This window comes from Amblyomma americanum, chromosome 10 (genome assembly GCF_052857255.1).
Source record: "Amblyomma americanum isolate KBUSLIRL-KWMA chromosome 10, ASM5285725v1, whole genome shotgun sequence".
NCBI lineage: Eukaryota > Metazoa > Arthropoda > Arachnida > Ixodida > Ixodidae > Amblyomma > Amblyomma americanum.
The window spans coordinates 129,794,071-129,820,904 of record NC_135506.1 but is presented as its reverse complement, the minus strand read 5'-3'; the positions used below and the strand labels follow the sequence as shown (position 1 = coordinate 129,820,904).

The 26,834-nt window shown below is 50.0% G+C and overlaps 1 protein-coding gene across 1 annotated transcript in view; it reads left to right on the top strand.

The window, feature by feature from the left end:
- Positions 1-21,946, top strand: part of LOC144106943 (inosine triphosphate pyrophosphatase) — a 34,987-nt gene extending 13,041 nt beyond the window's left edge. The window contains exon 2 of the mRNA XM_077639902.1: positions 21,418-21,946. Within this exon, the coding sequence (XP_077496028.1) occupies positions 21,418-21,909 (492 nt within the window). The 3' untranslated portion in view covers positions 21,910-21,946. The remainder of the gene's footprint in view (positions 1-21,417) is intronic.
- The last annotated feature ends 4,888 nt before the right edge of the window (positions 21,947-26,834 follow it).

The following is a 26,834-nucleotide window of genomic DNA, read 5'->3' as shown; positions in this document are numbered from 1 at the left end:
CTGACTTTCGTTCTCTTTTCATCAAATCAGCATATGTCCTTGTTAGGAACTACTTAAATCACATTCTCTCGCCTGTTCCGGCTGCTCCAGTTTCTGTTAAGACACCGTGTAATTTACATGAGGATCCCTTTTACTCGACTGCAAGGCAAGATCCGTGGCGTCAGCGCCGGCAACGAGCATGAACACGAAGAAGTCTTTCTTGGGGCCATCCGCGCTGCGACGAATTTATTGCGGTCTTGTTGGACTGAACTTATTTGTTTGCGGCATGAGACAAAGCTACCACGGGTCAACGTGAGTTATGTGCTTTGCGCGCTCCCGGGAGTTTGAGCCGACCGGGCGCTGCTACGGCTGCTGCGCCAGCGGGGGAAGGGGAAGGGAGAGTGGCGTGCTGTGGCAGCAGCACTCCTTCCAGGAAGACCCGAGGGGTGCGTGCTCCTGTAGGCCCGGGGCTGAATAGACATTACGGCGCAACACCAAAAGATGAGAGCGGACTGCGGCATCCGGTTGTCCAAACAGGGGAAACCGAACACCAAGCGTCATTGCATGAACACTGCGGTGGTGCACTATGTTAGGTGTGGGGCTTCTGTCCCGTAGCAGGCCACCGGTGTTGGGGGATTGCGCCTCGATCCCACCGCTGCCACCAGTTGTTAGGAGTTGGGCTCCAACCCCATAACAGGCCACCGGTGTTGGGGGATTGCACTTCGATCCCACCGCTGCCACCAGTTGTTAGGTGTGGGCCCCTGGTTCGCCTGGGCCTTCTTTCGCTAAGGTCGATGTCCACGGGTTCCGGATCGGGAGACTGCTGTAGTGGGGTTGACGAAGAGACGAGATGGGCTTCGAGGTGGAGGAGAGACTGAAAGGGTTTATTTACATTTTTACATGGTTCGAAAGAGTAAATCGGGAGCTGGCTGATCACCTGCCAGATCGCTGCTTAAATAGGGTCCCCAGGTCCCTAGTTGGGGGATTTAGTTCATTAAAAATGCGTCCAATCACTGTGACGTCGATCACGTGTCCAGCCTTCAGGATCCGCCTTCCCGGACGTCCCCAACAACACACTCGCCACCTCTGGCTAGTTATGGTCCGCGCTGTCCAGGAAGCAGTGATGAATAGCTCGAAGGGGGCCCCATGGCAGCGTCGAAGGTCAGTCACCTGCACTTCACAGCGGTAGCGTGGGAACGAAAGGCTGCCACTGCACTTTGCAGAAGGTTCCAAGGAAAAGCACTTAGGGTTAGACGAGGTTGTTTTCGAAGCACGAGGATTCCGGCGTCGTTGGCATAGTCAAACACGGCCGCATTTGCCACGGCTCATTTGCAGCCCCGCTCCGCTCGCCGCTTGCCACCTCCCCCGCCGTCCCCTCCGGGAGAAGGACGTCGTTATGTCCCGGGTGGGTCCGGCGTTGAGAACAAACGACCGGTTCCCGAAAGCCGTTCTCGGGCAGCGGAGGGCCGTTTCACCCCGTAAACAGCAGGGGGGGGGGGGGGGGGGGGGGGAGGTCCCTTGTAGACGCCATCGCCTGCATTCGTGCCACCGCAACCACGTCGACGGCCCTTTGAAGCTTCTGTCGATTGGTGCTTCTCAGTGGCTTGAATATTCTTGGCATGTTGGCGTCTCCAAACGTAACAACGCATGCGCTCCAACTCCGCTTCGGAAGCGGCACTCGTCGAAGTAAGCCGCGGCAACTGCAAAAAGTCTCGAGCTCAAAATTTCGGCCTCACTGAATGACGACCTCACTCAACCTCAAACTCACGCGTGAGGTTGAGGTCTGATTTGCTGACCTCACTCACAAAATTTCGAGCCGTCGCCGACATAACCTGACGACGTAAAGTTGAGGTCATTTTGAGGTTGAGGTCGAAACCTCATGAGGTTGCCCACCTCTGGTGCTAGCAGCAGTTGTAGAGTATTTTGATTGAAATCATATTTTCTAGCGCTTAGTGAACACAAGGGACAAGAACACAAATACACAGGACGTATTCTTGTCCCTTGTGTTCACTACTCCCTATGAAATATGATTTCAAACGATTTCCAACTAGCCCAAGTTTCTGCCTTAATGAGTATTTTGATGAAAAGCAGAAGCGAAGTCCGAAGCTAGAGCTACCTTCACGGCAGAAGTATGGGGTTTTCTTTTATAATAAACTTAATATAATTAAGTTTATTATAAGTCTTCAAACCCAACCAGACAGGCAAATCTATCAACATGTTTAGTTTTCGGTGTTTTTGTTTGCGCGCAGCCAGAGATTTCATAGAAAGTGCCGCTGTGTTATGTCAGGTGCCGGCAGCCTCTTGTGCTACGGACACTACTCGCGCTGCGCCAAATACCGGCCTTCTGTGCCGCTGTGCGCGTAGTTCGGAAAGGTGACAAGAATGGCGAGTTGGTACATTTGCCTGGCAAAAAAAAAGAGAAACAGTGCAAAACAACCAGGCGCACAATAAATAGACATGAAAAAAAAATGGAGGACGCTTAAGCGTCGCCTTTAAGAGTGGTACGCGACAGCGTGTTGCACCACTGCCAGGGAGTCCCCGGAACGCCATCGCCCGTTCTGCGCGACGGCGCGACGCCTTGCCCGTTAGACAAATCGCTCTGCTACGTACGGTGAAACGGACGCGCGGAGCGGAAAACCACCTAGAAGCGCTGCCAGGCGCCCTGCCGAAAGGCGCAGGACTCAAGTTGCAGTCGCAGTTCGTCGGCACATTGTTCTCGACAAGCCCGATGCCACGAACGCCAGCATAGCTTCCGCGCCGAACGAACGGGCAGCAAGCCGCAAGCTTCGTGGTGAACGCGCTTTGTATGTGCGCTGCGTTGCTCGCCGCTCACCGTGTGGTTCCTGCATGCCCGAACGATCCCACTGCGCCCGAACGAGACAAGCGGGAGGCGCTAGTGTGCCTTGGTGCCCGCTATCGAGGCACCCTAGGAGGCGTTTTAGGAGGTGCTGCAGCCGCGCGCCATCTGTTTGGGCAGTGGCGTACATTGCGAGGATGAGGAGGAGAAGTGCGAGGAGGAGGGTATTTCGCTCACGGGGAGAGGAGGGATCTTTCTCTCACGCGGATTTTTCGCTCACGTCCGACGCTGACGACAGCGGCTTTTCTGCGACACGAGCTCCTTAACGCTGTCGATTTAAAAACCTACTTACACCGAAAACAAAGACTAACGAAAGACGCACGCTGCATGTACGCATACGTTTCCTTTTTTCATGCGAATGCATTATTTTTGCAGGAAAAATAAAATGAGCCCTCTGGCTTAGCCCTCGGGCGGGCGGGCGGGTCGGTCGGTCGGTCGGTCGGTATAGAGCCAAGGAATAGAGCCAGCACAACGCATGGTGGTCAGTGACAACTGTAAAGGGGCGGCCGTATAAATATGGGCGGAATTTCCCAACAGCCCAGACAAGGGCTAAGCACTCACGTTCGGTAACTAGTAATTCCGCTCCGGGGCAGAGAGGAGGCGGCTGGCGTAGGCGATGACATGGTGCTGTCCGAATTGCCTTTGAGAGAGGATAGCGCCGATGCTGTAGCCACTGGCGTCAGTGCGGACTTCAGTGGGAGCGGTCACACCGAAGTGTGCCATAACTGGCGTGGTAGTAAGCTTCATTATCAGGTTGGAAAACGCTTGTGCTTGGTCGGGTCTCCAGATAAAGGTGGCGTCTTATGTCGGCGAAGCCTTCGACGAAGGTAGGAGCACAGCCCTAAGAAGCTTTGGGCGTCGTTTCAAGAACGTGGCTGGGGAAAGTCTTTGACGGTTCGGTTCTTCTCATGGTCAGGTCCGTGTTGTTAACGACATGACCCAAGATGGTGAGCGGACGGCGCGCGAAACGGCACTTGGACGAGTTGAGCTGCAGGCCGGCATGACGAAAGAGGGAAAGGATCTGGGAGAGGTCAGCGAGCTGAGAGGCCAACGTGGGCAATTTTCTTTGCCAATTCCCTGCTTAAGGATCCTGTATGTTCTCAGTGCCGATTTCGTCAGAATCCCCGTTTTCCACAGAGCTCTCTCTGTTTCTTTAACCTTTTTCTTAACTGATAATTGCTGATTTGCCCTCCCCCCCCCCCCCTCCCTGCTGTCCAGACGTCTGCTTGTCAGTTTTCTAGTTCCCTTTCTCCATTTCGTGTCAACATTCTTTAAAAACCAGCGCTAAAAAACACAGAGGACGAGACAAGACACACGGAAGGCCACTGCTTTTCCCCCACTTTTCTCAATCACTCCTCAAATGCTATCTTACTGCTAGCTTCTCTGCTCTCGAACGCCGCCCATCCCATATCACCCTGTACCCTCTGATTTGGTGTATTGCCATGTGCTCCCAAAGCTAGCCTCCCCACGCCGCGTAGTTTGATTTCTAACCTTGCTTGAACATCTGTTCTCATGCACAGGACCGCATTACCGAAAGCCAGACTATAGGAACCATCATCCCTTTCCAGATCCCTCTTACCACTTCATACCTATTGTAATTCCACAGTGCCCTGTTTTTCATGACAGCTGCATTCCTACTAGTTTTATTAATTACATATTTTTCATGCTCTCTCAGATACTCAACACCGTTATTTATCCACACCCCAAGATACTTGTACTCATCCACTATATACTTCTAGCGTGAACTCCTGTATTCTATGCTCGCCGCCCTCACCATGAAATATCATGGCTGCATATTTTTCCTTACTAAACTAGAAACCTAATCTATCTCCCTCGGTACCTTAAATGTCTATCAACTTCTGCAAATATTCCTTGTTGTCAGCCATTAGTCCTGGCAATGACTGTTTAATCCATTTTCTTTGCTTGGAAAAAAAAGGTTGAAGCCTAGTCCGCTCACCTCTAGCTTGGTTTCTAACCCTTGCAGGTACAACATATGAACAGCACAGGAGACAGAGGACACCCTTGCCTAAGCCCCCGCTCTATCTCTATAGGCCCTGATACATTTTTTCCAATTTTATAAGCACTCTGTTTCCTTTATATATACTTTTTAAAAGATTAATTACTCCATAATTACTCCAGCAAGGCTTATAAAACAAAGGGAATTGGTCAACGTATTAACAGGTATATAATAATTAAAGTACAAAATAAAGGGAAACGGCATTATACAATATTGAATCGACATTCACACTGGATAAACACAGATCGATAGCAAAGAAAAAGAATAAACATATTCCACATGTCAACGTACAGTGCATAGCACGCAAAGATTTTTTTGATGAACTAAAGAGGTCGAAATTATTATATGCGTATGTATTTAACAGGGAAGAAAGAGTGAATTGCAGGCGTTCTCTACCTGAATTTATTCGAGGTATCGGCGCTACCTTGTCGTGTGGCTGGCTTCTCGGGCATGTAATTCAGCAAGGTTACGTATGTAGTTTACATTCCTACGTGTTTCAAGTTTAAACCGGATACTTAGATGCTATTTATACAAGTTGTGAACTTTTAATACACCACTTTCTAAAAAGAGATCTGCACTTGGAGAGTCCCAGGGGACATTGTAAATAAGATGAAGGAACTTTTTCTGTAGAACGTTGAAGACAGCTATCCGTGGCTGTACCCTACACTAAGTGGTAGTAGTTTAAATGGGAGTAGGAAAGAGAATTATGGAGGAGTACCTTTATTTTTGTTGGAATAACATATCTCAGCCGACTTATGACCACGGTTAGTTGAGCCAGTTTCGTTGCTATATGGTCCACGTGGGAATCCCAAGTCATGTTGGAAGAAAAAAACTACTCTTAGATGTACATTTAAATTGTTCGACCAAATCTATGCACCTTGAGCTTAGTTTAATATCGATGTAGGAAGGAATTCAGCACTTTATTTTTAGGACGAAAAATATTATCTTGTGTTTTCTTATCATTTATACGCATACCTTTGGATTCAGGCCATTTTTTTAATTCTATCATGGTGTCATTGCATTCCTGAACAAGAAGATAATTTCCAGTGAAAAAAACATGCTTGTGTCATCAGCGTAGGTAATAAATTTCGCAGCGGAGTTGATGTTAGAGATATGATTTAGATACATATTAAAGAGTAATGGTCCCAATATACTGCCTTGTGGGACGCCAGAAGTAATACGTTTTAGTTCAGATTTCATATTGTCTATGCATACAGCTTGTTTTCTGTGCGACTGATACGATTTCAGAAGCATATGGGTCTTCCCTCGAATACCATGGCACTCTAAGTTTTTTAGGAGTATACAGTGATTCACTAGATCAAATGCCTTCGAAAAGTCTACGAAGACACCAATAACGAAGGCCTTCTTTTCAAACTGTGTTAGTATATGTTCCTTTTGCTCGAGTAGCGCTAATTCGGTTGATTTATTTTTACAAAACCAAATTCATTTGCTGACAAAAGGTTCTGCTTCTAAATGAAATGAGACAACCTTGTATGTAGGTTTCTTTCAGGAGCCTTCGAAAAGATAGGGAGTATAGGTACTGGTCTATAATTTCCTAAATCGTTACGGCCACCTTTCTTATACAAAAGCGTTACTTTGGCTATTTACATTTTGTCAGGAAATATACCGGTAGTAAAACATAAATTAAATATATTCGCAAGAACAGGGTCAATAACTGCTACAACATGCTTCACAGGCCTGACTTGAATGTCATCAATGTCACAGGCATGGCTGCTATTAAGGTTTGGTTTATGAGGGCTTAACGTCCCAAAGCGACTCTGGCTATGAGGGACGCAGTAGTGAATGGCTCCGGAAATTTCGGCCACCTGGGGTTCTTTAATGTGAACTGACATTGCACAGTACACGGGCCTCTAGAATTTCGCCTCCATCGAAATTCGACCGCCGCGGCCGGGATCGAACCCGCGTCTTTCGGGCCAGCAGCCGAGCGCCATAACCACTCAGCCACCGCGGCGGCGCCTGTTATTAAGGTTCCGTATGAATGAAATAACTTGTTCTGCCGTAACCGGGTTCAAAAATATTGTATTGTTGTAAAAACTAACGTAGCTATTGGAATCATGTGATGGGTTGGTATGAGAGAGGGTTGTAAAAAGTTGTTAAAGGCATCTGCTAGCTCTATTCCAGATATATCTTTATCATCAAGACTTAACGTCGGTGGGGCAGGGTGCGGTTGCTCACGCCTTAGTAAGCAATTTAATCTTGACCACAGCAAATCGCGGAGACCATTTTTAACTACGAGAAATGTTGCGTATTATAGTATTCTGTGCGTGCCAGACGTAGCTTTTCTGTTAATTTATTCCTGTATTTCTTAAACTTAAGTCGTCTGCTGAATGTGTGTTTAAAAAGATCCTGTAGAGCTTTTCTTCCAGGTTAATTTCATGGCGTAACTCAGAACTTATCCAGGGTTTGCGAGTTTTACGGTTTGTTCCACGCACTTTTAATGAGAAGCATGAATGGTATAGTTGCGTAAATACTTGGAGAAACTTATTGTAAGCCTCATTTACGTCACTGGTGGCGTTAAATATGTCGCGGACACCTCGTACACCGAGGACGCTGCACATTGTGCGCATATCGGGCAGGCTGAACCCGCCCATGCGCGTGGGAAGACGGTGGAGCGCGCGAGCGACGGTCTTCGATCGTCTTTCCAGCTCAGAAAAAAGCGCTACAAAGTGTGGCCAAGCGACGCGTGCGGACAGGCGACAAGAACCTGTGCGACGCGAGCGACGTATAGTACAGCGATGCGCACACAGATGATCTTATAATAAATGCGTGCTCGGACAGCGACAGGCGAAAACGCGCTGCCACTGCCAGGCGTTGCTCTACGGTTGCTCTCAACTGCGTCCATCACTCGCGGGCTACATCCTCTGAGGAGAGGAACACCACGCCTAGCACTTCCACTGCCGAGACCCACTCCACATCGCCTAGCAGGCTTGACGCAAAAGCGCCGAAGCGCAGAGCTTTGCTCTTGCCCCTGTTAAGCAGGGCGCCGGACAGCTCGCTACATAACTACCAAAAAGCCGTTAGAACGCTACGTCCCGCAAGAACAGAGACACGTCGTCAGCGTACGCGGACACCTTCACCTATAGCCTTGACCCTGCAAAGCGAATTCGCGCACCGATGGACTGCCGCCGGATTCCGGTAACCAGCCGAGATGCCTTCACAAGGAGCCGACCGAAGGGAACAACTGGGAAGCAAGGGCTAACCAGAGCAAGCGGGAAAGGAGGACCGGGAAGAGAGGAACGCAGAAGAACGGGAGAGACGGGTTGCGGATTCCGAGACCGGAGGCCGCATCCCGACGGCAGAGTGGTGTCACCGCAATTGTGAATGGATGTAAATAAATCAGGCACTGTGTAATCGGAATGTTTGGTGTGGTCTGGCTGAATCGGGAGGGGAGGAAAACAAAATAGAGGAGGGAGGAAGGAACCTGCCTGACTATACCCAAACTATGCTATATTTGTCATTCACCGACTGCCGGGTACTGCCCTACAAGCCTTCATGGCTTGGGCAGACCTGTCTTAAAGTTTGTAAATATTGTCAGCGACAAATGTAGAGGACGCGGGAAGCAACACCGTTTACTCGGGCGAGGCTTGCCGAACAGCCGCGCACATTCGAGAGAGAAAGAAGACGTTCGGCCACGCGCTGGAAGACAGGTTCGGCCACCAGGTGGCGCCGGCAGAATGTCAGCAGTGTGGCAATATGTTTTCTAAAAAATAAAGGTGTTTATTATTATTATTATTATTATTATTATTATTATTATTATTATTATTAGCAGTAGTAGTAGTAGTAGTAGTAGTAGTAGTAGTAGTAGTATTAAACACTGGGGTCCGATAGAAGATCTGTTTTACAAACCTACCGCTCTGTAGTACACTCTATACCTTAAATTATGGACGTGTAGTCAGCGAGACCATGCTACTTTAAACGATTTGATCCTGTACAAAGCCAACAGGTTTGCGTCTCTCAACTGGTGCAACAGAACATACCCCGTAAATAGTCTTCATGTAGAAACAAATGAAGCGCCCCTTGAAGACAGGAGAGCAATGCTTACGTGTGCATATGCACTGAAAATAAGGTCCGTACACGAAAACATCTGTGTTGCTCCATAGTTACTAAATTCACATCCAGAACACCCTTTGCTTACAAACACCGAAGAGCCAGACCAGTCTTCCTCCGCTGTGAAGAAAAATGCCGTGAAATGAACATACTGGGCGCACTTCCCGATATTTCCCGGAGGCCCTTGAGATTTTACATCGGCGCACATTCAAAAAGAAAAAAGAAAATCTAACGCCTCAAGAACATATACGGCAACAGTTTTCTGCAGTAAGCGAGAAATACGAGAATTGCAGATTTTGCACAGATGGTTCTAAAGCAGCACTCAAAGTTTGGAGTTGGGTAAAACAAGGAGGAGGAGAAGGAGGAGGAAAGGCAGGGAGGTTAACCAGACTAATAGCCGGTTTGCTACCCTGCACGAGGGGAAAGGGGTGAGGGGAGAAAAAGATGGAGAAAAGACGCAGGAAATTAAAGTCATTATGCAAAGTCACAGTGTTCAGTGAAGTCACAGCCTATCGTGCAGGCCAGAAGTCCTCGAAAAGCGGGGAAGTGCCTTGGGGGCCATCACCGCCGACGACCGCCGCGGCCAGAGAGAATCAACTTTATTGAGAGCCTGCAGTCGGTATGGCTACCCTAACATGGGTGCCTAGTTACTGCGACGAGGCCTGGACGTCGTCACGTCAGCGCCTTTAAGACTGCATCCGGGTACTATCCGCGGGTAGCGTAAAGCTTGCGCCCTCCCCCTCTTAGTTACTCGGTCGCCGTCTATAGGGCCGCCGCGACCTGCTGGACGGCCTGAAGTTGGGTGTCGTAGTCTCCTCTCCGCGCTGCAGCTTCAAACTGCGGCGGGGTCGTTGTCATCGCACTGGCCTCACACAGATGAAGTTCACAGTTCCACAGGATGCGGGCCGCAGTGGCCCGCTCCTTCGCGCATAATCTGCACACGTCACTCTTATACACCTCTGGGCATAAATGCTTTGCAAGCACTGGAGTTAGTAACGAGCCGGTCTGTAATTGTCTGTAGATCACTGCCTCCGACCGGGTGAGACCCGGGTGTTGGGGCGGCATAGTCTTCTTAGTAAACGGTACCATTTCACAAAGTCGTTGTAGGTGGTCATGGGGTCCTTGCTGATATTGAAGGGCTGCCACTCCGAGGGTCCGGCACTCATAGCCGCCGCGCGGTTATGCACCCGCGGCCCACGAAGGACACGCGCCGCAACTCTGCACACATTGTTCTGAGCATAGTTCATCACTGCTGTCCGAGAGTCACTTAACACCGTTGTGCAGTTGTGGTCCGCGATGGCCAGGGCGGTGGCTACCTCTTCTGCCTGATGTGCTCTGCTGGACCGGAAGCTCGCAGCAGACTTGGTATTGCCCGTCGCAGCCGCAACTGCTGCAGCCACGAAGGTGCCGGGTTGGTCCTGATGTTCGGCCGCGTCTACGTGCACGGCACCGGTGTCGTTGGCATGAAGATCGATCAGAGGTTTCGCTCTAGCCAGCCTCCGCTCGTGGTTGGGCTCGGGGTTGCCAGTGGCCGAGAATCTTCGTTTCCGTCAGTGGGCGCAGGTCGGTGCTCCAGCGCACGGCAGAGAGACTGTCTTTCGGCGCTGTAGGCAGAGCATTCACAAAGAACGTGGGCTATAGTCTCATCACACCCGCAGATGGCACATGCAGGGCTGTCAGCCATACCTATTAAGAAGGAGTAGTGCTTGGTGAAAGCTACACCAAGCCACAGGCGACACAACAAAGTTCCTTCACGTCGTGGTAGGCCGGATGGAAGCCGAAGCTTTAGATCTGTGTCTAAGGTTTTAAACGCGAATTCGAGAATTGGCCTGAATTCCACGCGGCAGGCGTGATGTCCCGCGACAGTGGTCTAAGCCTGCCCGCTGCGTAGGCTCTCGAGATGGGGATGGACAGAGAACGAGAGAGAGAAAGACGGAAAGGCAGGGAGGTTAACTAGGCAGCGCCTGGTATGCTACCCTATACATGGGAAGGGGAACGGAGGCATAGATAGAAAGAGGAGAGAACAAAGGGAGATGATCGCTTTTCCACATGTCCGTTGGCCATTACTTGCAGGTTACACAGGGCACACACTGATAGTTCACAACCTTGCACAGGAAATGAGAAAAAGTAGTCAGGCTGCCTCAGTGCGCTTAAGTTTTCGTGGCAGAATTCTACGCCATTCAGCACAATAGCCAAACGGGCGAGTTGGTGGTACATATTGGTGGAAAACAGCGCAACGACGCGGACAGAGTGGAAGAAAATACAGGACAAGCGCTTGTCCTGTATTTTCTTCCACTCTGTCCGCGTCGTTGCGCTGTTTTCCACCAATATCTACGCCATTGCTGTAGAAGTAGGAAAAAAAATGACGAAAAACACTACAAACTGTTATTTTCACTGACTCCCTAAGTGTCATTAGAGCACTGAACTTCAGAAAGGCACTTCAGTCCATAATAGGAGACATAATATGTAATGTAATAAAAACTGATTCACAAGGATGTACAATGAAGTTCTGCTGCGTCCCTATAGACACGGAAAAATCAACGGAAACGAAAGTGCTGATGCATGTGCCTTACGTGACCGTAATATGAAAAAGTTAAACAAGTGACCATATACCTCAGTTAAAGCCGAATATCTGTTTTGCAGCGCTATCCTAAACTCCTGTGCTTTCCCTCTTACGGCTACTGGAAGATATATATAGCAACTGCACAGCTACTATAGTCCTCCATAAAGTCAGCAATAAAATTCCAATAAGGAAGGGCGTCAGGCAAGGAGACACGATCTCGCCAATGCTGTTCACTGCATGTTTGCAGGAGGTATTTCGAAGCCTGAATTGGGAACAGTTGGGAATAAGAATAAATGGAGAATACCTAAATAATCTGCGATTTGCTGATGACATTGCCTTGCTGAGTCACTCAGGAGGTGAACTGCAAATCATGATCAATGAGTTAGACAGGCAGAGCAGATCGATGGGTCTAAAAATTAACATGCAGAAAACCAAGGTAATGTTCAACAGCCTAGCAAGGGAACAACAGTTCACAATTGGCAGCGAGAGCCTAGAAATTGTGCCGGAATACGTCTACTTAGGGCAGGTAGTGACAGCTGATCCAGATCATGAGAGGGAGATAACTAGAAGGATAAGAATGGGCTGGAGCGCATATGGCAAATTCTCGCAGATCATGAGTGGCAGTTTACCAATTTCCCTCAAGAGGAAAGTGTACAACAGCATAATCTTACCGGTACTCACCTACGGGGCAGAAACGTGGAGGCTAACGAAAAGAGTTCAGCTTAGGTTAAGGACAACGCAGCGAGCCATGGAAAGAAAAATGATAGGTGTAACGTTAAGAGATCGGAAGCGGGCAGAGTGGGTGAGGGAACAAACACGGGTTAATGACATCCTAGTCGAAATCAAGAGAAAGAAATGGGCTTGGGCAGGGCATGTAATGCGAAGGCAAGATAACCGCTGGTCCTTAAGGGTAACGGAGTGGGTTCCAAGAGAAAGTAAGCGTAGCAGGGGGCGGCAGAAGGTTAGGTGGGCGGATGAGATTAAGAAGTTTGCAGGCAAAGGGTGGATGCAGCTGGCAAAGGATAGGGTTAATTGGAGAGACATGGGAGAGGCCTTTGCCCTGCAGTGGGTGTAGTAAGGCTGATGATGATGATGATGATTAACTTGAAGTCTAAATGGGAGACAATTTGAGATAACGAATTATACAAGCTATACTTCGTAAAGACCGTTCGGGGTGAATGGAAGACCTATATGGAACAGGAGCGTTTTATAGAAGTAATTTTATGTCGTCTCCGCATTGGACACACACACCTTACACATAATCCTATGGAAAAAGACAAGAGAAACTTGTTTGTGAAAAGGTCGAGATGAAGTTACAGTAAATCACAGTTTATTCTTATGTGCGAAACTCAAAAACTACGATAAAGACTTTACTCAATTTTCTAATCAATGCATTCCTTTCCCCCAACGCTGCTTTTAGGTTATAATGCAATTGTTAACATGTCTTGTGTTTTTAGCTTTTTAAAAGAAGCAGGTATTCTTGAGCAACTGCAAATTTTGACCCACTGCTTCACTTAATTTTATGGTGCATCTCAGCCACTTTCTCATTCCTGAGAAGAAGGCTGAGGTTGTTGGGGAGCCTCCAGATCCTTGCGCAGCCAAGGATGGCCGCTGAGGTTACCCGACCTTCTTTAAAGCTTTAGAGCCCGTTCACACCTGCGAGTCGCAAAGGGCATGCGACCAGCAGTCGCTTATGATCATGCAGCAGCTCGACAACACCGTTGTTCACACTCGCTAGCGCGACTTGCGGGTCGTCTTCTCGTTAGATTCTCGTTTGAAAGGAGAAATCTCGGGAATGACGTTGTTCGCGTGCGAGTTTCGTCTGCTTCGACCGCGTCTCCTAGCTGCACTCGGTCCTCTTCTCATTCCCGTAATTGTGCACTACGACGACCTGAGCGAACAGGAGCGGAAGCGTCATGACGACGCTTCTCGGTGCCGGCCTGCGCCGCCGTCAGAAAAATGCGCTAATAATTGTTTCTTCACGTTCATAACAAGCCCTGAGATAGAGGAATGTCAAAAGTGAATTAATTTTGAGGGTGGTTTGCCAATACCGAGTTACTGGTGGAATTGATAACAGCGATAGAAGCAAAGTTGTTCCCACAGCCGCTTTGCAGCTGCGGCCCAGCGCGCCTGTCGCTAGCTCCGCTGCTGAAAGCGTCGCGGGAATCGAGCATATCTTCATTTCATTACGATACTGGGTTCACAGTAAGGCGACGATGAGAGTATTATTACAGCGCTGGCGCTGGCTATATATCCGAAGCGCCTTCAGCTGCAGCATCGATGTGAAATCGGCTATGCTTAGTGACGAATATGCAGTGTTGGCGGTAGCGCGTTACAAGTAACGGCGTTACCGGTAACGCGTTCCATTTTTCGGTATTTTAGTAACGTACTCGTTACCGTTTGGGAACTGTAACGGGTAACGTACTTATGTTAACATTTTTCGGTAACGTCAGGTGCCCCGTTACTAGTTGCGTTTTGCTCCAGTTGTCCCCCACTCCGCCCGCTTTTTTTTTTAGAAAAAAAAAAAGCGCTGAGGACCTATATTGATGTTTCAAATAAACAAACAGGTGCTCTCGACGACCCCTGTTGCGGCTCGCATGCCTGCCAGAAAACACCTGCTCTTGACGACGCAGTCAACTAAAAAAAAAATACAATAGCCATAAAGCACGAAACACGTGCACGAACCCGCATTCACACACTTGCCTTCACCTACCTCCGCTTCCCGAACCGCTCACACACATACAACTCTCTACAGAGTGGAAGAATGCTGAGCAGTTTTGAACATCACATTTTGCAGAATTACTGTAAATTTTTTAGAGTTGAGCGATGTTTTCTTTCTGAAATTAGAATTAGTGATGAAGTGTCTTTGTGTTTAATGGCGCATTTGGAAAATGGCTTCACTATGTGCCACAGTTAGAATCCATCACATGCAACTCTACAGGCAACTTTAGGCCACTATAACATTGATGAGCGCCTGCACGTTTGTGCAACGTATTCCCGTTAAATCAGGATTTAGCGTAAAATCGTTGTTTGGTCAAAACGTTTTATGTGAAATTTGAGCTTTATGAAATTGTTATCGTGAGTTCTTAACGCGAAGACGCACTAAGTAGAACTTATCGCCATGAAGTAACGGCAAAGTAACGTGCGGTACTTTTTTTCGGTAACGGTAACGGTAAATTAACGCGTTAGTTTTTCTGTGGGTAACGTACGGCGGTAACGCGTTCCTTTTTTCTTAGCGTAACGAGTAACGTATTTAGTTACCTTTTTTTCGGTAACGCCTACAAGACTGCGAACAGGGCAGCCATGGAGCAGCGCACTTCGTCGCCCGGCGCAACCGCGAGCGGCGTCGTTTGCGAAAGCTCGGCTCGCTCACTCGCTGGCTGGTTCAGCGGTTTGCGGCTCGCAGTCGCAAGGGTCGAAAATCGAGCAGCGAGCGACTGGCATGCGACTGTCGCTTTTCGACCAAAACGGTCGCGCGACTTCTGCGACTCGCAAGTGTGAATGGGCCCATACTATTAGCCACTTCTAAGATTTCTTTCTTCCGTCATCACTGTAGGCAACACCGATCAAATTCTTAGGCCTTGTGCACCACCGTTGTTTTTTTTATTCACATTTTTATAAATTTCTGCAGAAAACAATTTTTCATAGACATTAGATGCTTATCCGCCACTGAACCCAACCAAACTTAACCTTTGTTACGGACAAACGCGTTGGTTTTGGCAAAACCACACCCTAAATGCTATCCCATTAAAAGACTACAACGCACGACGAAATTGGATTACCCGCTGCGGGCCAGCCCAAACCGGTAGTTTCTCTAATGCGACTTCTCGGCCTCCGGCTGCCATCTACAGCGGCAACCTGCTATCAGTCCAACGATTAAGCACGGCCACACTCCAGGCGGGGCGACACCTATCATGTGCGCCAGGGCGACAGCAAGGTATGAAGGAGTAGGACATCGTCCGCCTAATTCAGGCCTTCGTCCTCAGCCGCGTAGTGTACGTGGCCCAGTATACCTCACTGTCAAGGCAGCTGAAAGAGAGGGAAAAAATTAGCACACTCCTACGCAAAGCCTACAAACATGTCCTCGTCCTTCAGATTCACACCCCAACAGCAGGGACTCCAGAACTTTTTTAGAATTTAGGGGGTGCAGTTCGTCGAGTTTTTTAGTTGTTTATTTATTTATTCATTCCATGTTTTATTTAAACGTTTATTCAGTTTTTGTTTCATTTTTGTTTCAAATTCATATTTCGCTGCTCAACAGTGTATTTGTAATGGACACCGTACGTAACTAACCTGCAATAGCAGTAGCTGAGTACGCTGCATACTCGATGCGGTGTCGTGCCCGAAGTGGACGCTTGCTGGCTGGCTTTAAGTCCTCCTTCGGTGGTGTCCGTTGTAGTCCCCAATCGCCGTTGTCAGATGTGCGCTAAAGTCTGGTCTGGATTCGGCGCCGTGATTACCAAGGCAAGCCGAGGTGGTGTCGCATCATCGGTGCGCAGTCTGCACGTGCCGGGAAGTGCTGAGCAAACGGCCGAAGTGACGGTCACCTGCAATAGCAGTAGCTGAGTACGCAGCATACTCGATGCGGTGTCGTGCCCGAAGTGGACGCTTGCTGGCTGGCTTTTAAGTCCTCCTTCGGTGGTGTCCGTTGTAGTCCCCAATCGCCGTTGCCAGATGTGCGCTAAAGTCTGGTCTGGATTCGGCGCCGTGATTACCAAGGCAAGCCGAGGTGGTGTCGCATCATCGGTGCGCAGTCTGCACGTGCCGGGAAGTGCTGAGCAAACGGCCCAAGTGACGGTCACCTGCAATAGCAGTAGCTGAGTACGCTGCATACTCGATGCGGTGTCGTGCCCGAAGTGGACGCTTGCTGGCTGGCTTTAAGTCCTCCTTCGGTGGTGTCCGTTGTAGTCCCCAATCGCCGTTGTCAGATGTGCGCTAAAGTCTGGTCTGGATTCGGCGCCGTGATTACCAAGGCAAGCCGAGGTGGTGTCGCATCATCGGTGCGCAGTCTGCACGTGCCGGGAAGTGCTGAGCAAACGGCCGAAGTGACGGTCACCTGCAATAGCAGTAGCTGAGTACGCAGCATACTCGATGCGGTGTCGTGCCCGAAGTGGACGCTTGCTGGCTGGCTTTTAAGTCCTCCTTCGGTGGTGTCCGTTGTAGTCCCCAATCGCCGTTGTCAGATGTGCGCTAAAGTCTGGTCTGGATTCGGCGCCGTGATTACCAAGGCAAGCCGAGGTGGTGTCGCATCATCGGTGCGCAGTCTGCACGTGCCGGGAAGTGCTGAGCAAACGGCCCAAGTGACGGTCACCTGCAATAGCAGTAGCTGAGTACGCAGCATACTCGATGCGGTGTCGTGCCCGAAGTGGACGCTTGCTGGCTGGCTTTTAAGTCCTCCTTCGGTGGTGTCCGTTGTAGTCCCCAATCGCCGTTGCCAGATGTGCGCTAAAGTCTGGTCTGAATACGGCGCCGTGATTACCAAGGCATGCCGAGGTGGTGTCGCATCATCGGTGCGCAGTCTGCACGTGCCGGGAAGTGCTGAGCAAACGGCCGAAGTGACGGTCACCTGCAATAGCAGTAGCTGAGTACGCAGCATACTCGATGCGGTGTCGTGCCCGAAGTGGACGCTTGCTGGCTGGCTTTTAAGTCCTCCTTTGGTGGTGTCCGTTGTAGTCCCCAATCGCCGTTGCCAGATGTGCGCTAAAGTCTGGTCTGAATACGGCGCCGTGATTACCAAGGCATGCCGAGGTGGTGTCGCATCATCGGTGCGCAGTCTGCACGTGCCGGGAAGTGCTGAGCAAACGGCCCAAGTGACGGTCACCTGCAATAGCAGTAGCTGAGTACGCTGCATACTCGATGCGGTGTCGTGCCCGAAGTGGACGCTTGCTGGCTGGCTTTTAAGTCCTCCTTCGGTGGTGTCCGTTGTAGTCCCCAATCGCCGTTGCCAGATGTGCGCTAAAGTCTGGTCTGAATACGGCGCCGTGATTACCAAGGCATGCCGAGGTGGTGTCGCATCATCGGTGCGCAGTCTGCACGTGCCGGGAAGTGCCGAGCAAACGGCCCAAGTGACGGTCACCTGCAATAGCAGTAGCTGAGTACGCAGCATACTCGATGCGGTGTCGTGCCCGAAGTGGACGCTTGCTGGCTGGCTTTTAAGTCCTCCTTCGGTGGTGTCCGTTGTAGTCCCCAATCGCCGTTGCCAGATGTGCACTAAAGTCTGGTCTGAATACGGCGCCGTGATTACCAAGGCATGCCGAGGTGGTGTCGCATCATCGGTGCGCAGTCTGCACGTGCCGGGAAGTGCTGAGCAAACGGCCCAAGTGACGGTCACCTGCAATAGCAGTAGCTGAGTACGCAGCATACTCGATGCGGTGTCGTGCCCGAAGTGGACGCTTGCTGGCTGGCTTTTAAGTCCTCCTTCGGTGGTGTCCGTTGTAGTCCCCAATCGCCGTTGCCAGATGTGCGCTAAAGTCTGGTCTGAATACGGCGCCGTGATTACCAACGCATGCCGAGGTGGTGTCGCATCATCGGTGCGCAGTCTGCACGTGCCGGGAAGTGCTGAGCAAACGGCCCAAGTGACGGTCACCTGCAATAGCAGTAGCTGAGTACGCAGCATACTCGATGCGGTGTCGTGCCCGAAGTGGACGCTTGCTGGCTGGCTTTTAAGTCCTCCTTCGGTGGTGTCCGTTGTAGTCCCCAATCGCCGTTGCCAGATGTGCGCTAAAGTCTGGTCTGAATACGGCGCCGTGATTACCAAGGCATGCCGAGGTGGTGTCGCATCATCGGTGCGCAGTCTGCACGTGCCGGGAAGTGCTGAGCAAACGGCCCAAGTGACGGTCACCTGCAATAGCAGTAGCTGAGTACGCAGCATACTCGATGCGGTGTCGTGCCCGAAGTGGACGCTTGCTGGCTGGCTTTTAAGTCCTCCTTCGGTGGTGTCCGTTGTAGTCCCCAATCGCCGTTGCCAGATGTGCGCTAAAGTCTGGTCTGAATACGGCGCCGTGATTACCAAGGCAAGCCGAGGTGGTGTCGCATCATCGGTGCGCAGTCTGCACGTGCCGGGAAGTGCTCAGCAAACGGCCCAAGTGACGGTCACCTGCAATTCAGGCATTCTCAGGCATTCTGGCTAAGAGAACTCCTAGCCGCCGCGGCGGCTCATGGTTAAGGCACTCGGCTGCTGGCCAGAAAGACGCGGGTTCGATCCCGGCCGCGGCGGTCGAATTTCGATGGGGGCGAAATTCTAGAGGCCCGTGTACTGTTCGATGTCAGTGCACGTTAAAGAACCCCAGGTGTTCGAAATTTCCGGAGCCCTTCACTACGGCGTATCTCATAGCCTGAGTCGCTTTGGGTATGTTAAATCTCCATGCAGCAACCCAAACCTTAAGATAACTGTTAATGGCGCGGATTTGATGGAGGAGGGGGATGCAATCTTTGCAGTTCGCGCGGTGAACTACCAAGCTGGAGCCGGTTGTCTCATTCTGAGTCTTTGCGTGCTCTCGCACCCTGTCGTTAATGCACCTTCCCGTCTGTCCTGCGTAGGACCTGCTGCAGGAAAGCGGAATTCCACAGACAACGCCTTTCTTGCATCCTATGAATGGGCTCTGACGCTTTTTCCCGCATTCTACACGTTGGCAGTCGTCCCTCTTTACCCGCTTGATCAGGGCAGCGGGTATTTTAGGAGCCGAAGATATAACGCGTACTCCAACCTTCTCCAGCCTGTGAGGCACACCACGCGCATAGGGGACGACGACAGTTCGTGAGCGGTCAGTGCCCTGATGGTTTTTTTTTCGGTTATTCCATGCATATCTTGCACAAGTTTTTCGGCTAAGCTTCGCAGGAAGTCTTCCGGGAACCCTGCCTATTTGAGCCGGCTTACTTGTGCAGTGAAGCTGGTGCAGACCAGGTACTGGCAGGATCTGTAGAGGGCATTCTTTGGGGCAGCAGTGGCGATTCCTCGCTTGAATAGCTTTGAGTGAGCAGAGGAGAACGGCAGCGCGCTCTTCTGCCAACGGGCCGCATATACTGCCAGTAGACGTGGCTTAGCTTTACCTGCAGTATCAAATCGAGGAACGGTAGCTTAGGGCTGCTCAACAGTTATTACGAGGCCTTCCAACTGCGCAGAAAATTCGGTGAGGATGCGCTTTCTTCTGAGGAGTTTTGAGACGGGGAGCACTTGAACATGACGAGGCAATCATCAACGTATCTGAAGGTCTTTCATACACAGGAAGTGTTGAGGCTGGCTGCTAGGTTCCTATCGTAGTGAGCAAGCAGCAAATCGCTTTGTACAGGAGCCAAGCAGGACCCGTTGCAAATCCCGTTCTTCTGTATGATTATTTTTCTCTCGAACTTAACCAGGGAAGCAGGAAGGTAGAAGGTCAGTAATTCCAGAAAATTGCTCACACTGGTTCTACAGGGGCTTTAGGAGTGCACTCTGCCGTAGCTGTCGACTCAGTCGGCTACTGTTTCCAGAAGTGTGGCATGCGGCAGAGAATAATAAAAGATTCCAAATATATATTGAGAACTGGATGCCGCATGTGCACTGTTCTGGCAAGTGGTGTGTAAATGCTGAAGTATTCTTCACGAATTCCTTGGCACCATAGCTACTTACCCGAGTTACTTGGGTAAGTTCGGAGGAGCGTCGCGCAATCTGTAGCCGCTGGGAGGAAGCAGAGGAAAGCTCGGAGGAGCGTCGCACCAGCGGTAGCCAATGGGAGCAGGGTGTCGCGCTAGCTGCCACCGAGTGGAGAGAGGGTGTGACGATGAAAGCGCGGTTGTGTAGATAGATGCAAGAAAGGAGAGGCGAAGAACGACCGCATGCTTTCGCATGTCTACTCGGTTTAACTACGTTAAAACCCTATACACAATTGTTAGAGAGTTTCAGTTTCACGTACGTAGAGGCTTCACGTACGTAGAGCTCTTACGGGTGACCAGTGCGCATGCGCAGAACGCAAAGGTTATACGCGAGTCTCACGTACGTACGTGAGATTCGGATTTTTACGTTGCGGTCTTTGCGTTGCTTGCGTACGTAGCGTTGACAAACATGGCGGCGCCCTGCCCGCCGCTTCACAGCGATAACAGCTTCGTCGCTAATCCCTCAACGCGATATCGTGTTCTAAACTGTTGTATGCGCCTTCAATTTGCCCATTCTTACCCTCGCATAAGGTTTCAAGCGACAAATAGCTTTTGTTTTTCAGACAGAAGGGTGTTTATTCAGCTGTTAAGCCTGACGAAGCATCTTGAGAAAACCCCGTTTTTTCGTGCTGCTTCGTTTTCTCAAGATGGATCATTACCAACTGACCCAAACTTCGGTGCTTTTGCATACTGACGATGCAGAGCTCCGACGCAGTTCGACTGGCTTGGCTTTGATTCGTCTTGTCTTAGAGTGGCTACAGCATTGTCTTCATCTGTCAGTAGAAGAACGCGCCGCGTATGTCGCGTACGTGCAACTAAAATGGTTTGAAACTACATGCGCGTATGCTACGTAGACTTCTCACGTTTGCGTACGTGAACTCTACGTACGTGAAACTAAAACTATTTTTTTTCGATTCGCGTTACGCTTACTCCAGAGCTTCTCTTCTCCCTCCTGTATTAGGACGGGGAACCATGAGCAGGGAGCGAGAGGCTCACTGTGGCCGTAAACAATGCTGCTGTTTGGACAAACCGATTAACCCTCGGCCCTCAGTCCCCACCAGCTGCGGAGCAACTGACCAAAGCGCCAGTCAGACCTGTGACGCAGCGGAGGGCGCTAAGAATCTCTGGCTACGGGCAGGCCGCCATTGGAAAGAGTTAGGTGGGCGCTTGAGATTAAGAAGTGTGCAGGGATATGGTGGCTGAAAGCTGGCACAGGACAGGATCAATTGAAGAGATATGTGGGAGAGGCCTTTGTCCTGCAGTGGGCCAAGTCAGGCTGATGATGAGACGCTCTTTTCGCAGCTGGAGAACCGCGCACTGGAGCTGCCGGAGCCGCAGGGCGAGAGCGACGCCATCTGCCGGGCCAAGTGCGAGGCCGCCGCGCTCCTGGTTGGCGGCGCGGTGCTGGTCGAGGACACCTCGCTGTGCTTCGACGCCTTGGGCGGCCTGCCGGGGCCTTACGTCAAGTGGTTCCTGCAGAGCGTCGGCCCAGAGGGGCTGCACCGCATGCTGGCGGGCTTCGACGACAAGCGCGCCGAGGCCGTGTGCACGCTGGCGCTGAGCACGGGCGCCGACGGCCCCGTTCGCCTTTTCCACGGCCGCACGCGTGGCACTGTGGTGGCGCCCAGGGGCAGCAACAACTTCGGCTGGGACGCCTGCTTCCAGCCCGAGGGCCACGAGCGCACCTACGCCGAGATGAGCGCCGACGAGAAGAACGCCATCTCGCACCGACACCGTGCCGTGCGCGCCCTGCGCGAATTCCTCCTCCTGCGGCGCCACCAGCCGACGCCCTGACGACGCCAATAAACAGGGATCGCGAGATGCAAATGAAGCTTGTCTCGCTTTCCGTGCACGGACGGCCGCCAGGGGTCCACCTAGATTCCTCTGACATATTGCGCAGCGGTTTTTCCCGTTTCGACCCCTTCGAAATGTGACCGGCATCGGATTCCGCTGCTGCATAATCAGCATACGAACCCGCAGCTGGTTAAATGTTTTGTTCCCGGTGCGGGAAGGGCACGGGCGGACAGAAGCTATACCCGGTAGCTTATATGCCGGGGAAGTTAGGCAGAGAACACCGAGGCAGACAGTCATTGTTCGCGTGGCACACTACGAGCTTAACTGCAGCTGGCACCCGCCTACTTGGGGCACCTGTTAAAGCCTGCAGCTGTTTGTGCGTACTGTGCGGCGCCACGGGCCCCGAGCGTATATCCGTGCGTGGTAACGCCATGTCCGGGAAAAAGAGGACCTTTGTGGTTGGGCAAATGCCGAGTGTTTGGACCTTTAAGGCGGAGGCAACGCACCACTTTGGCGGCCTCTTCCCGTAGATGGCACCTCCGGACTAACCCGACTGGGGGCAATCGGCAGTCGCCGTTTCCCCGTCCTCCCCTTCATCTTTCGCATTCCTCTCTCTTTCACAACATTCCTGTATTCTCCTCCCGAACACTGCAAGGAATCTGACCACCGAATTGACTTTGACGGCACTATTGTACTGGAGACCGAAGCTAACCAGCGCAGGAGGCTTCTGCTGGAGTCGTGGCACATACAACAGACACGAAGGAATGCTAATCGCTCCCTGGGGACACTTCCTTCGTCTTACATCCATGGTTTGCGGCCATTGACCCGGAGGTATTCACGAGGGCTTAAAAAGCCAAGCTGCGCCTCGCATGTGGTCACACCGTGAAGAAGGGACCGAGCCGGTCCCGAAACGTCGTGTTTTTCAAAAATTACCCTGATTGGCGTCAGTCTACTTTTTACTAAACCTATCATATCATTTTTCTTTCCATGGCTGGCCGCGTTGTCCTTAATTTAAGCTGAACCCTTTTTGTTAGCCTCCACGTTTCTGCCCCGTAGGTGATTACCGGCAAGATACAGCTGTTGTACACTTGTCTCTTGGTGGAGGTTGGTATACTCCCGTTCATGATCTTAGAGAACCTGCCATATCCGCTCCACCCCATTCCTGTCCTTCTAATTATTTCTCTCTTTTGATCCCGATCAGCGGTCGCTACCTGCCGTAAGCAGACGTATTCCTTTACCACTTCCAGCACCTCGTTGCCAATTGTGAACTGCTGTTCTCTTGCTAGGCTGTTGAACGTTACTTTGGTTTTCTGCATGTTAATTTTAGGCCCATCGTTCTGCTCTGCGGGTCTAACTCATTGATCATGATTTGCAGTTCATCTCCTGAGTAACTCAGTAAGACAATGTCATCAGCGAATGTCAGATTATTTAGGTATTCTCCGTTAACTCTTATCCACAACTGTTCCCAATTCAGGACTCGGAATACCTCCTGTAAACAGGCGGTGAATAGCATTGGCGAGATCATGTCTCCCTGCCTGACACCCTTCCTTGACTTTATGAAAGACTATGGTAGCTGTGCAGTCATTACAGATATCTTCCAGTATTTTCACATAAGGCTCTTCTACACCTTGTTTCCGCAATGCCTGCATGATTGTCGAGGGTTCCACTGAGTCAAATGCTTTATCGTAATCTATGAAGGCTATACATGGGAGTTGGTTATATTCTGCGCATTTCTCTGTCACCTGATTGATAGTGTGAATATGATCTATTGTGGGTTATGGCTTACGAATGCCTGACTGATCATTTGGTTCATTAAAGTCTAAGGTCGCACTAACTCTATTAGCGATTGCCTTTGTAAGTACCTTGTAGGCAACGGACAGTAAGCTGATCCGTCTGTAATTTTTCAAATCCTTGGCGTCTCTTTTCTTATAAATTAAGATAATATTTGCGTCCTTCCAACCTTCTGGTACGGTCGAGGTCGTAAGGCATTGCGTATACAGGGTGGCTAGTTTTTCTAGCACGATCTCCCCTCCGTCCTTCAACAGATCTGCAGTTACCTGATACTCACCAGCTGTTTTTCTCGTTTGCATTGTTCCTAAGACTTTCTTTACTTCCTCTTTTGATACTGCCGCAATGGCTCATTGCTGTTAGCTACTGTGCTTATCATTAACGTTCTGATTACATTCACTACTCCATAGATTTGTGTAGAACTCTTCGGCTACTTTAACTATCTTATCCATATTGTTAATGGCACTGCCCTCCTTGTCTCTTAACGCATACATCTGGTTTTTACCTATGCCTAGTTTCCTCTTTACCGCTTTTAGGCCACCTTCGTTCTTTAGAGCATGCTCGATTTTCTCCATATTAAACTTGCTTATGTCGGCTACCTTGCGCTTCTTTATTGACTACGATAGCTCTACTAGTTCTATTCTGTCTATAGGGTTATACGCCCTCATGCTTTGGTGTTTTTTGATCAGATCTTTTGTCTCCTGAGATAGCTTGACGGTACCCTGTCGAACCGTCCTACCGCCCACTTCTACTGCGTGCTCCGTAATGATAGCTGTCAGACTATCGTTCATTGTATGAACATTAAGATCGTCTTCCTTAGTTGAAGCTGAATATCTTTTCTGCAGCGATATCATGAATTCCTCTGCTTTCCATCTTAACGCTAACTAGTTAAAGGACTTCCTCCTCACTATCTTGTTCCGTTCCTTCTTCAAGTCTAAGCTAATTCTAGACCTTACCATTCTGTGGTCGCTACAACGCGCCTTTACGAGGACGTCCACATTCTGAACGATGCCAGGTTGAGCGCATAGTAAGAAGTCGATTTCATTTTCTCGCCATTGCGGCTCTTCCAGGTGCACTTCCTGCACTCTCGTTTTCAGAAGAAGATATTCATGATCCGTAAATTATTTCTATCTCTACGAACTGTACTAATAGCTCTCCCATGCTACTCCTAGAACCTATCCCATAGTCGCCTACCGCCTGGTGGCCAGCCTGCATCTTGCCCACCTTTGCATTCAAATCGCTATCAGTACAGTGTACTGTGATTTTTCTTTGTTAATTGCCGATTCTACGTCTTCATAAAAGTTTTCCACTATCTGGTCACCATGGCGGGGTTACCCTGCTGGCTGGATTTTTTCTTTGCGGCTAGGTTTAACATTACATGGTGTAACTATCCTGAGTTTCCCCATATTTGGTTACAGCAGTGGTGTGCAGCTGGCGTCGGCAGCAATTGTGCGATAGCTCTACTGCTATCTTGCTACCCCTCCGGCGAGTTTCAGCGTTTGACCTCCCTCTCGCTTTGCCTTTCGCACGAGCCTCGGAGCAAGCTTCAGCGACGTGTTATCAAAACAGGAAAAAAATAATAATTTTAGTTCTACTAGGCGAAAATAAAATAAAATGAGCATAAACCAACATACCTTGATGACGCTGGCAACGGAATCCCAGGGATGAAATAAAAGGCCAGCTGCAACCATGAATTCAACGCAGCCTTCTGTCCTGCGCCTTCTCACAGCACAGCGAACGCTCAAACATACGCGTTACATCCTCGTTACAGCTTCGTTTTATTTTCTTGTGACTAATACCTCTGTCACACGGCAAATTTAATGTAATTTCCATCGAGTGACATTCGATAGTAACGGCATTAGTTTGCTGTCACACGGGAAAATGTAATCACATTCGATGGAAGCGACATTCACAATCTAATGAGCTTGGGGAACACATTCGCACTCGCTCCTCTGTCAAAAGCGCAGCCTCGACACCAGTAACGTAGGGATCGGCAGCGTAAATAAATAAAATATAATGCGTTATAAATGTGTAAAAGTGATTTATTTTATTTTTAATAAGTTCGTTTTATGTTTACAACGTCGAAAGGACAACAATACGTAAACGCACAGAACCACCCTCGTTTCAGGCTGCCCCAGCGGGCACGTGGCTACGTTTGTTGTAGTAGGCTTGTAGCACGTGAAGAGCAGTTCCCACGTTCTGGAGTTGCGCTACGGTGGGCTGCCCAACGATGGAGAGCGATGCGACCGCAGCCACATCTGAAATGGAACCAAAAAAAAGTGCGCAATGTACGGAGGAAAAAACGTATGCTCTCATAAATGTGTGGGAAGACCACTTGGGCGATTTATGGCAGATGAAAAGAAATGGCAAGGTCTATGCCGCGATTGACGGCGCGCCCCAAGCCTTAGGCTTCGACAAATCGCTGAAGGCGGTGAAGAGCAAAATAGAGAATTTGGGGAACAAGTAAAGGCGCGCACAATTTTTCTCAAGTGTGATGTAACCGTGCAGTCATTGTTCGGGTGATGCTGGCAAACGGTTGTCTCTGAAACGCCTCTGTTGCTGTATTGCAGTGGCCCCGTCTTCGGGGCGTTAAGCAAGATTTATTTATGCAATCATAGTGGAGTTCTTGCAACCGATGCATCGCCATGAAAGTATAGCTTATCTTGTTGCTATCGGCGCGCCTAGTTTTTTTCATTACCTGTGGCCTTGTTATGCGTGCGCATCGCATGCTCGGACTGTTGGCGTGTAAATGACCTAGATCGTCCGTATTCCGCGTCCTAGCTCTAGACGCCGATTGACTTCAGCGATTGGTTTCCCAGGCGTGGCAGAAACGTGCTGTGTGGTCTTTTTTATTCTTTGGATCTTGCGCCAGCACTTGCCAGTTGTACTCATTTGCACTTTGAGTGCAGTTTACTTCGTTTATATCTTTCTTTTTCTTTCAATACAGGGGCCTGTGCAAGAAAAAAGTACAGGGCAGGGGGGGGGGGGGGGATCCAGTGGAAGTTCTTCTGGGACTTGCACAAATTATTGGGGTCCCTGCCAGCGAACGACGCAATTAAGCCTGGCCGTTGAAGTGGGTTGTGACGACACTGCCACCGTGGAAGGAGTGAGTTCCCTACTTTTCATGACAGTGTTGG